At 45.0% G+C, this 11,767-nt stretch overlaps 1 protein-coding gene across 3 annotated transcripts; it reads right to left on the bottom strand.

Moving 5' to 3' along the window:
- Positions 1–1,029: 1,029 nt before the first annotated feature.
- On the bottom strand, positions 1,030–8,108 carry LOC114766334 (carbohydrate sulfotransferase 1-like). Of its 3 annotated transcripts, none has more exons than XM_028957054.1 (3): positions 8,033–8,108; positions 6,296–7,160; positions 1,030–5,579 (listed from the first exon to the last, which is right to left on the bottom strand). In XM_028957054.1, the coding sequence occupies exon 3, from the start codon at positions 5,535–5,537 to the stop codon at positions 4,269–4,271; it is 1,269 nt and encodes a 422-aa protein (XP_028812887.1). In that variant the 5' UTR covers positions 5,538–5,579; positions 6,296–7,160; positions 8,033–8,108; the 3' UTR covers positions 1,030–4,268. The 3 variants fall into 3 exon arrangements, with proteins under 3 accessions (XP_028812887.1, XP_028812889.1, XP_028812888.1); XM_028957056.1 differs by having other exon boundaries at positions 6,296–7,114; positions 8,033–8,061; XM_028957055.1 differs by lacking the exon at positions 8,033–8,108 and having other exon boundaries at positions 6,296–7,319.
- Positions 8,109–11,767: the final 3,659 nt, after the last annotated feature.

Raw genomic sequence — 11,767 nt, 5'->3', positions numbered from 1 at the left:
TGGATAAAGGTGTCTGATAAATGCTGTCAATGTAAAAATAACCAATGTGGTGCATATTTTGTTCCCTGTGCTGCCTTTTTTTTTCCAATTTGACAATAAAAAATAATATTCAGTCCCCACAAAACTGCAATGAGATCATTAATTTCATAGACCAAAAAAATTTTTTGCAGGATTATTTGTGTTAGCATTGTCACTATCTACCTCTTCAAGCTTCATCTAGCAAAACACATCACACACACTCTGATGTGTGACTCAAACCAGACAAAGTCAAAATGAATTAAATTTTTCTTCTGTTTAAGTTTATGTGCATGGGAGGGTTACGCGTGAAGCCATTCAACCCCCTTCCCCAAACTTGGGGCAGTGGTGGCCTAGCGGTTAAGGAACCAGTCCCGTAATCAGAAGGATGCCGGTTTGAATCCCAAACCGCCAAGGTGCCACCGAGGTGCCACTGAGCAAAGCCCCACACACTGCTCCCCGGGCTCCTGTCATGGCTGCCCACTGATCACTAAGGGTGATGGCTTAAAAGCAGAGGACACATTTCGTTGTGTCACTGTGTGCTGTGCTGTGTATCACAATGACAATCACTTCACTTTCACTTTCACCTGAGCACTACTGCATCACTAGAACCTCGGAGCATCGTCTACGTTCCCCACATCCACTCTCTACAGAGATGGGGCCTCCAAAGTACAGCCCTGTAGAATACTGAAATAGACTATAAAAATCACAGCCAACAAACAGAGAACATCTCCTTTTCTCACACAGATGGGGACAATTTGGTGGCCTAGCGGTGGCCTAGCGGTTAAGGAAGCGGCCCCGTAAACAGAAGGTTGCCGGTTCGAATCCCGATCCACCAAGGTGCCACTGAGGTGCCACTGAGCAAAGCACCGTCCCCACACACTGCTCCCCGGGTGCCGGTCATGGCTGCCCACTGCTCACTCTGGGTGATGGGTTAAATGCAGAGGACAAATTTCACTGTGTGCACCGTGTGCTGTGCTGTATCACATGTGACAATCAGTTCACTTTAAAAAAAATAAATAAATAAAATTATTATTTATTTATGTGGTTTTTTTTATAGATTTTGTGTGCTGAAACAGTCATATTGTGGTATATAAGTGCATTATAATGTTTGCCGGATGTGCAGGTACAGTACAGTTTTGCGTGGCTGTGGAAAAATGCAGGGTGCGATGGAGAGGCGGGGATTAAACAGAGGTGCTGCTATATAAACATTGTAGATATTCTCCAGTGGGCAATTCAGTCAAAGACACCAATCCTTGAATTACATTCTTTATTTCTTTTGCAGAAGGCCCACTCTGTTCAGAATAATAAATAATCTATCTTAGTGTGTGAGTGAGATGCAATCCCTAAAAGAAGGCAATTAAAAATAGATTCATAATGAGGATATTTTGGATGGAGGTGATGCTGGTCGCTGTACAGACCTTTACAGATATAGAAGAAACGCTGTTGGACAATACTTTCCTACAAGCATTTCTTTTGGCAATTTCATGCTGCAGCTGAACTTCTTACATTAGGGCAACAATTTGGAAACTGTTTGCTCTCTCTTTCTGCATGTGTTTGTGAGCCATATGTTTGGCCGAAGGAAACAATGAAAATCATCATGAGTGGATAAGCAGATCACGCAGTACATGGCACACATGGGGAGCAGAGCGTGACCTTTGAGATAAGGTCAGCTTCAAAAATAGACCACTCTCTGCAGCAATAATCACTGAATAGAAACGACAGGCCGACAGACTGCAATACATGGTTGTATTTTGTCAGGAATAATGCAGCTTGTATTATTGTTTCTGCCCTGATCACAAATGAAATAGAACATGAACTGCACTTTAATTGTTGTATCTCCAGGTACATTTAACTATATAATATTGGCCAAATTGTTACTGTACTTCTGTAGATGGTACATACACGTGAAATGTATGTATCCAGTGAAACAAACTGTAATGTACAGTCAAATTTGGATTTGGGAACATGGTAACTACATGATATTACACTGTGTGTTACATCATTTTTTATGTTATTATTACCATATCGTACATGAAATTGAGATTGACAAAGAACAGAGACATTTTTGGTATTGTAAGAATAAGAATAATGATTCCAATTTGTCCACAAATCAACAACAAAGTTCCAGTGAGCTCTAAATAAAGTTGAGAAAGACTTTGTTGCTTTCTTGGTTGAACAGTGCCACAAAGAGCGAATAAAACATGTGCTGCATAAGGAGAGAGAATAATGACGGAAGTACAGAGAAATATCAGTATATCATGATCAGGGCTGTTAGCAATATTTTCCTGTATCTGCTGCAGTCCTACATTCATCACATTTCACAAGCATTCACAAAAACACGTACCTCCAATCTCATTAAACTTTGTAGCAAGATAAATTGTCCAGGAAAGTTTCTCATGATGCGAGACAAGGCTTGAAATTTGCAGCCTTAATTTTAAAAGATGTTTGGTGCAAAGCCAGCAGAGCTCATTATCCGCAGAATATCAAGCATGGTGGCAGCAGCATAATCTGATGGTGCTCGGGAAGGGGTCCGGGTCAGGACACGAAGTGTGCGATAATTAGCAAATACCAAGATTTTTGCCCTTCGCCACAGCTCAAGTTAGAGACGCCCTGCATGATAATGACTCACACAAGCCATCTTAAATGAAGGAGTGGAAGGTCTGTGTCCTTGAATGGCCCATTCAGAAATCTTCTCTAAAGTCTGAAATGTGCTGAGGAATCCATCGAAATAAAGTGTTTAAATTTAGCTTGTTTGGTTAAAAGTCCTGATTTTATACTTATACGTGCAATATCTTTGTGGAGATGTTTTTAATGCAGAGTTTGTGTATCCCAGTGCAGCAGAAATAAGATGCAAACAAAAAGTTAACTGCTAGTTATCTAAGGAACTCTTTTTTTTCTGACACCCAGAAATGTAATTTTCGAATATGCGGATAACAGGGAAATCCATGTGGATAATTTACAGCGCTCCTTTACCATTCTTCCTTATTCTAGATGATTTCAACCCTCTCCTGAGAACCTGGAAATGTCTCCTCCATTCCTCCTGTTTCCCTCCATTCTCAACATTCAGACGACCCCACAGTGGACATCTTTGCTGTTGACATCTACCAAGCCAATCGATTATTAGCTATTTAATTAAAAGCATTTTTAATTAGTGAATGTGTTATATATTTATATAAGAGAACTCCCAATATGGCGAGTCTTATATAGCACCTGCATTTCATGTAAGATCCACACTCATCACAGTAATGTCAGCCCCTCCTGCCTGCTGAGCCTGGCATCTCAACTGCCCTGACAAGCATTAACGATTTCGTCATTATTATAGGGGTTTCTATTAAGAAAATAGATTAACAGCTCCCACTCTCTGGAATTTGTAAACACGTCATAAAAGGGTGGCGACGGGAGTATTCATCATGACATTGACAGTTTCCTGTCACCTTCAGAGAGAGGAATGCTTTTCCGGAGGCACGCTTCCAACGCCCCTGAGAGTCTCTGAAAGCAGAGAGTGGGATTCCAGCCATGGCAGTCAAGCAGATCAAAGCACTGGGCTTTTGTACTCTGCATCTCAATGAGCTCCACCAACAAGCCGGCCTGTGATTCTCGCGTAATATATACGCATTCTGCACTTAGCAGGTGCTAAACGATTACATACGATACTACCACGTGCGTAGTCGTCAAGCCGACCAAGGCCCAAAAGTTGCGATATCTGCAGCCGAGCCCAAAGACCACCAGCAACGTTAAAGGTGCGCTGCGACATTCACCGTTTATTGCAGTTGTTCTAGTACAGTGTTATCTTCTTGGCCATGAAGGATTTGCAGACATCTTCAGCATTCGTACCGCCACCCCGCGGTGTAACAGTTACATGGCAACATTCAGTAGGCGCTGCATCAACAGCCAGGCATACAAGTTTCCGGAAGATGCATTTGCTCGTGTGAGTGAAAGTAAACATGAAGGTCCTCAGGAGGAGAAACAGAAAGAACACTTCACTTGTTCCAGTGTTGGAAAACGCTCAGATTCTAATCGGTTTATTTTATTTTGTGTTTTTTTTCCCCCGCAATATTTCTCTCTCTTTTCCTTGTTGTGCTCTTTCTAAATTTACAGAGAGCCCTACCCAATTCAGGGCTTCAGTCTTAGTGCAAATCTGAAAGAAGATGGGGGGGAAATCATATCCATGGACGTAGTAATAACATTAACAACCTTCATAAGGCAACATTTATAAATATATCAAAAATAGTCATCCACAACTATATGTCTTACAAAAAGGGTACAAAAACCTTGTCCTGCACGAGCGAGAGGGACATGTTTTTGAGTTCCTCCGCCGACTTGACACTCTTGTAGCCGAGAATGTGCAGGACCTTTGCGCACACAGTTTGGGTGTAGTCCACCATCTCGAAGGACAGCTTCAGCCTCCAGCTCTCTGCGTTGGCGGCAGAATCCCTCACGGTCCCGTACTTGTGTTTCGCCGAAAGCTCACTACTCCCCCTGGTGTTGGCTTGTATCCAGTCAACAACGTTCTTGTCCATTGGCAAACCAAGGTAGTCGTAAATTTCCTTGGTCTTCTGAAGCGGGTTCCTTGCCAGGTCCTCATACCGGACCAGCATGTACTTCCCCTTCAGCCAGTATGGGTGGCTGAGTCCCGTGGAGACAGAGCTGAGGAAGTCTTCGCACACCATCGTCAGCTGGGTCAGGTCCAGGTTGTAGGGCTTCCTCCCGGTAGCCCTCCAGATCCTCCAGAGGCGGTACGTGTCCCTGAAGGTCTCGATCCGGGAGGAGAGGATGCCGCGAGGGTCCCTCACCAGCTGGATAACCTTCAGATTGAGCCGAGGGTCCTCCACCAGGGCCCGCAGGTCTCCGATCTCTGGAACGCGAACAACCTTGATGGCCATGTGCCGGCGGTCGCGGCAGGACTCGGCGGCGAGCGTCATGTTGAGGACGGCGCACTTCTTCACACAGTCGCCTTCCTCAACGTTGGTCTCGCCCGGGCCAAAAGCGTCACACACAGGCTGGGAGCACAGCGCCCTGCTGGCCCCGCGACGGAACAGCTTGTCCGTGGTGTGATTGGTCGGCGTGGGCTTGATGTAGCTCTCCAGGAAGTGAAGGTCACAGCCGTAGAGGCTCCTCAGCAGGTCTCGACTGGCCCCCAACATCACCCTGCGGTCCGCCGCATTCCGGCTGTGCGACAGGCGGGGAATCAGGGCCGTCTGCACGTGGTAGAGCGGTTCGAACAGATAGAACACGTCCGAGTGCTGGTTCAGCAGCTGGCCCACAAAGGAGGAGCCACTCCGGGTGGTGGCCAGGACCAGGATGTGGGTCTTGCGGGAGGCATTGTAGGTGAAGTACGGGTACTCGTCGCAGCCACGTTCAAAGGAGGCGTCCGGGTCCTGGAGCCCCATGCCGCAGTTCTGGGGGCTTGGCATGGGACAGAGGTGGAATGGCTTGGAGGTAAAGGTCCGGATGGCTGTGTACTGGATGGCTATGGAGGCCAAGGCTAGCAGGATCACAGCCTTCCAGGAACATTGCATGGCTGGGAAACTTCATTTAGAAGCTGCTGACTGGCTCTTATCCTGTTTCACACAAGCAAAAGGAAACAGGTGATCGCATCGCTCTTACTGAACTGTAGTTTTGTCATTCTTCAGACAACAAATTACCAAATTACCAAACTAAGTGTGTAAAGCAACTGCAGAAAGGGCACAGAATGAATAAACACTGGGTAAGAAAGTCTTTAGCAGCCCAAGCGTCCTCCTCTCGTCTCGGCCTTTGTGAAGCATTAAACAGTCAGAGCATTTACCACGGCGTGAAGCTTCTGGAAGCCAGTCGATAATATCGAAGGAGATTTTCTCTCTGTAGCCCATGGCAGAGGCTTTTTGTGTTTATCAGAAAGCGCCCTGCGGACCACCGATGCATCCCTCACATCTAGTCTAGAACCCGCGCACATATGGTGACTTGCATTATTGTCTCAGGCATTTGACTGATTGTGGTTGGCAGACATAATAAAAAAATAAAATAATATTTTAATATGATATTAAAAATGAAACGGGGATGCGAGAAAAAAGTCTTGGAGGGAAACACTTCTTACGAGTTCGGAACGAACGGTTTCCAGCTGCGCACCGACGGCGGCCGGTGGAAGCTGCTGAATACCGCAGTGGACGTCGTGGACGCCGTGGGGAGACGCCAGGACGTGTCGTTAAATAAAAGAAGAGAGGAAGAAAGAGAGAGAGAAGAACAGGGAGAAAGAGAGAGAGAGAGAGAGAGAGAGAGAGAGAGAGAGACAGGTACTCACCGCATCAACTGCGCATCGGCGGCAGCGAGCTGTCATGAATCCGTGGACCGCAGCGCCGGTCAGAAGCGTCGGCGCCGTGTTCCGCCGCTGCGTGCGGGATCCACGGCAGCCCGCTCGCTGCCGCGCAGACACGGCCGGCGGGGTGAGAGATCCACGCGTTGTACATCCATGAACTTGTCTATCTGGACAGAAGCTGGAGCAGAAGAAGAAGGAGAAGGAGGAGGAGGAGGAGAAGAATGAAGATGGAAACCGCGGGCGGAGAGCGTCTCCGTGGAGTGACGCTGCGTGCGTTAGTGGATGTGAGGTACAGTGGGACTGGGAGTCTGGACCACCCCTATACCCCCCTCCTCTCTCTCTTCTCTCTCTCTCTCTCTCTCTCTCTCTCTCAGAGCAATAGTTATTATTATTGTTATTATTATTATTATTATTTGCTATAATGCTCTTTAACATGCTTTGTCTTTGTTTAGGTTTTGTGTTAATATGGACAATGTTTCGATCCAGTAATACGTACTGCATGGTGTTCTTAGTGTATGGGCACCTTCATCACTGTCATGCTGTCATCAGCATCAACCCAGTCGACGTAATGCGATCACAGCAGGATTGCGATGTTGGGGACGGTTTGTAGAACCGTAACCGTAACTGTAGACTATAAACTAGACTATAAGCCATGATAAAAGATAATAATGAGAAGAACTTTGGCGGATCGTGCGTTTGCACTCCTGTGTGCCGTGCAGTCAAGCTCTCCTCCTGCTGAAACCTTCTCCAACCTCGGTGGCGTTCACTTCGGTTCAGGCCGGACCGTGTCCTCCCTCCGGGACCCTGTCGGGGTGTTGCAGGAGGCATCTTCATTACTGCCGTTCAGCATCTGGCATCGAGAGATAGTCCAAGCACCTCAGCTGACACGGTTTTGCAGAAAGCTTCAGCGAACGGTTTCTCTTTTCGAACTGAAGGGCAGCTATTAGCTGAGAATAATACGCAGTTTATTGCCCTCTCTGAAATAACTGTAATTGTTCAGCTCTGAAACACTTGGTACGGGGAAAAAAAACACATTAACTGCACGCCCAGATGAGTTTATATTCTTTCTTTTTCTTTTTTTTTTTTAGAAATCTCATCACCACGGCTCCTCAAGACTGTTATTGGCTCTCGGTGGCCGAATAAAATAAAACAAGGGCTCAAAAATTGCACCAATAAAATCAGCATTAACAGCAATCATCTGCAGAATCTTCCACAATGCCGTTTGTTCCTCTTGTCTTTTTTTTCCCTTTCTTTTTACATCACTTTCTTCACACCTTCAACACTCTCCGCATAAATGTGCGCTCAGAAAGAAATAACAATTCCAGATTGAGTCTAGTCCCCTGGGAGTAGCTATATTAAACCATAGAGCGCATTGTCTGTCATCTGACTACACACACCCACCCACACGCACACACACACACACACACGCACACACTGTTTTTTCTGCTGTAAATTTCTTAAAACACATGCAAAAAACAGCAAACTCTACTGTATGGTGCTTTACGACAGGAACAGTTCCATTTTCTGTCTTCCCATTGCATTTAAAATGGCCACCATGATGTATTTTTGCTATTGCCATTAACAAGCCATTAATAATCCGTGGTCCCGGGGTTAGAGGGACGTGTGACATTTTTATGTGTCGCGGTACGACGTCTCGCCGAGTTACGGCCAGCGCTTCTGTGGCCTGTGATTAGCCGGGATCTGGGATGCTGGTCCGCTGACCTTATCCTTCCAGCTGGGACTCATCTCAGGACGCGGCCGTCGTATCCTGTGGTCCTTCGGAGGCAGAGCCGGCGTGCCGTCTCAGTCACGGCAGTTTAACCAAAGCTGAAAGGGGCTTTTCTCTCTCTCTCCCCCCCCCGCTAAAACCTAGCTGGATATAAATCAGTGCTGACAATGGCACTGCCCGGCCTCCTGCTCTCTTTAACGCCGGCTGTGTATGTAGATCCACATCTTAAACACACAGCTCATACGCATATACCACTTCTATACTTAACCTTGCAACGATTTCCTCATTTTTCTGCTGCGCTGTTGGGGAACGACAGTGATGGAGCGCTACATCCTCCGGCCAATTCATCAAGTCCGTCTTATGAATAAGAGCCCGCTGTACTGCAGGTGTTTGTTATGGGTGTGCTTTTATGAGTATCTGCGTGAAACGTCTTCCCGCTATGTGCGCGTGTGTAAAATTTAATACAGGCCCAATTATCGTCATCTGCAGTGTAATGGGTTGGCTAATGGTCTCCCAAACTGTTCTGTTTTCACAATTAATGCAGAAATAACACCGACAAATGGGTAAATAATCCTACCCATTATGCAAATCACAGCCATGGACTCCTTTGATGTTGTTCTGCGTCCACCCACCCCTATCTGTCCTCGTCTCCTCTCATTCTTTTGCACTTCCGTCTCCTATTCCGTCTGTCCATTTCCTCTGGCCTCACGCTCACGGCAAACCCCTGCATTTGGAATAAAATAATCTCTTCTGGCAACCTCTCCCTGGTAATCCTGCCCATCCACGGCCCAGCCAGAGTCAGATTACGACCATTTTAACTCTCTGGCCCTTGTTTTGCGCCCCAATTTGATCCCATTCAATTTCACCTTTGGCCTGAGTGCTTTTTCAAAGCGTACGGATCGAATCCAAATTCACCCTTTTCACTGAGCAGACAGAGGGTGTGTGTAGGAGTGAGAATAACAAAAAAGGAAAAAGTCCAATGAGCATGTCATGAAGGACCTGTGCTGTAGTTGGGTGCTTGTGTCGAATTGAATGAAATTAACAAATAAGGGTGAGAGAACAGTAACGAACTGTCAATCGCAAGTATACTTACAAATTCATAAAATATTGATGAAATTGGATAAGAGTTCATGTTGGTAAAAGAATGCAACAATAAAAAATTACTACATCATCTTTGATTATTTCAAATACGATCATTTATTAGATTTTTTTTCTCTAATCCTGTGAATGGTAGATTTCAGAACTGAGAGAGGACAATATTTTCCAGACACCAAAGAAAGGCACTGCTGCCTCATTGATAACTTGAATTAAAATGATGGCAATATGCATGTTTGACTTTTTGTTTGAAGTCATTCTTGTTTGTATCTTTTTATGTCTAGAAAACATAAGTGATGAGACTTTAGCCAACATGCTTCATGTTGGGTTGTGGGTTCAAATCCTAATCCATCAAGATGCCACTGTGGTCCCCTTAAAACAGATACCCCCCCACTGCTCCCCGGGCGCAGTGTAATGTCTGCCCACTGCTCACCAAGGGTGATGGGTTAAATACAGAGGACACATTTTGTTGTCACCGTGTGCTGTGTTTGCTGTGCATCACAATGACAAACCCTTCACTTTCACTTTCAAGTTAATTAACACCGGGCAAATGTGGCCCGCAGTATTAATACTCCAAGTGAGACGTTTTTTTAATTGGAAAACGAGCCCATTCCTCTTTTTCCAGATGCAGCTGATTTGAAGTGCATGAGGGAGGGGGATGCCATGCACATGAGGCTGCAGTGCAGTGGGGTTTTATGTTTAACCAACAGGATGAATTTGTGCGACAATAAAAATCTCCCTTAGTATGAACAGGTTAGCAAACAACTGTGTAAAGATGGAGGTTTTCAATGTGCAACATTTCATTTTCCTCAAACACTTCTTTGTTGGCTTTTCCCCACCAGATTAAAGCACTTCAAAAATTCCTGAAATTATTCACTGTCAGCAATACATGTTTTCTGCCTTCATGGGAACATCATTTACAGCATTGCGGTTATTAAAATTGTCAAAATATTTGACCCAGCTACGAGCATTTAATAAGGATATCCAAAAAGAAGAATAATGGCTTACACGTTTTATACTGTGGGTGGGTTCATTCATTCATTAATTTTATGAATTTGATTGCACATATACATATGCTAGTTAAGAATGCCGCGGTATGTTTGTTTGGATTGCGTTTTTGCATTCATGATTATTCAGACATCAAAGTTATAACCTTCATTGTCTATTGAAATACATTTAATTCAAGGAGGGGCAGGGCAAAAATATTATTTACACACATAATAAACATATCTATCTATCTATTATTTATTTATTTATTTATTTACTTACTTATTTATTACTGGACTGGCCGTAGAGATAGATTTCCATTGTGTCCGTTCTAAATTGAAGTCCATGAGCAGGAAGAGAAAAACACTTCTGCTCCCTCTAGACTGACCTCAATATGCCACAAGGAATTACCTCAGAAGTACCAAGAAATTAAAGGAATCTGATCACTAATCCTTGCAGCTCTTAATCTGAAGTTTTGAAATGCAGTTAGGGCCACCGAAGAGCCATGTGTTCAAACACTGTCAGGCAAGGGCGAAATGCTGAAAGAGACGCGCTACGAGGGGCTGGCTCTTCTTCATTTGCCACCAGTGCCGCAGTAATCAGCGTGAGGAGGGAAGTGTAAAAGGGGGTTTTTGACAAAAGGTGAGTAGAGAACTCCAAATGAGCAGAAAGGCGTTTTTCTCTGTAAGGCCTGGTCAGGGTTGAGCAGAGAGAGACAGGTGTCTGATAGCCAGAGCTGTCTCACATTGCGTTCTCACACAAAATATGTCCCCTTTGTGTAAAACACGGAGGCTGAAGGGAAGGGGGGCTAACCTAAATCGACTTATACCCACATCCTTGGGCTTTTACAAAAACTAAAGCTGAGAACGGACTCCTTCCATTTCCTCCTCCCTCAACCTCGCAAGTGCTTCCAAAAAAAAAAAAAAAAACGCGTCCGTTCAACCCGGGCTGTTGAATATTAATGGGGGTTCACTCAAGGGCGGCCGCCATTCCAGAGTATCATTTACATGTGTGGGAAGCCCTGCTGACAGTTTGGACCCTTGGCTCCATGAGCCATGGTGTTCACTCGTCTTTACTATGAGCCCTTCACCTCAGGGTCTCTTTTGTGTGTTACCTCTATGGTCTTTTAATGATGCAGACAGAAGCGGTAAGGGGGGGGGCAAAATTCCCTGGGCACCCCAGGGAGCTGGTAGTCCCTTGTATGGGAGGCAATGTGTACAGAGCAATGAGAGACTCGACAAAAGGGTTCACACAGGAGATGCATGGGCCAGGCCTGACTGCACAGAGGAAACATCTGTTTGTGGATGCCCTTAACACCAAGGGTGGAGAATTTACATGCATTCCCTTTCTAGGTGTTTTACTTTTATCTTTTTGTTCAGCTATAAATTCCACAGAGGCAAAAAAACACATTTTACTGTGATAGTATGGTATTAAGGAACTACTTTAGTCCATTTGTTTTTGTAAACGTAAGCTTGGAAATTTCCCTTTGTATCTATGTAAGAGATGTCCAATGCCAAGTGTGTATTGGCAGCATCTAATTTGCCAAAATCTGTAAATATTTTTTTCTCCATTATTTGACAGACTATTTATAATCCTGAAATCTGTATGAAATGCTGAAAAAACCACCCATTACGTTTAAGGCTGCC

The sequence above is a fragment of the Denticeps clupeoides genome, chromosome 16, assembly GCF_900700375.1.
Source record: "Denticeps clupeoides chromosome 16, fDenClu1.1, whole genome shotgun sequence".
In the NCBI taxonomy this organism is placed as follows: domain Eukaryota; kingdom Metazoa; phylum Chordata; class Actinopteri; order Clupeiformes; family Denticipitidae; genus Denticeps; species Denticeps clupeoides.
This window is presented reverse-complemented; position numbering and strand designations above follow the sequence as displayed.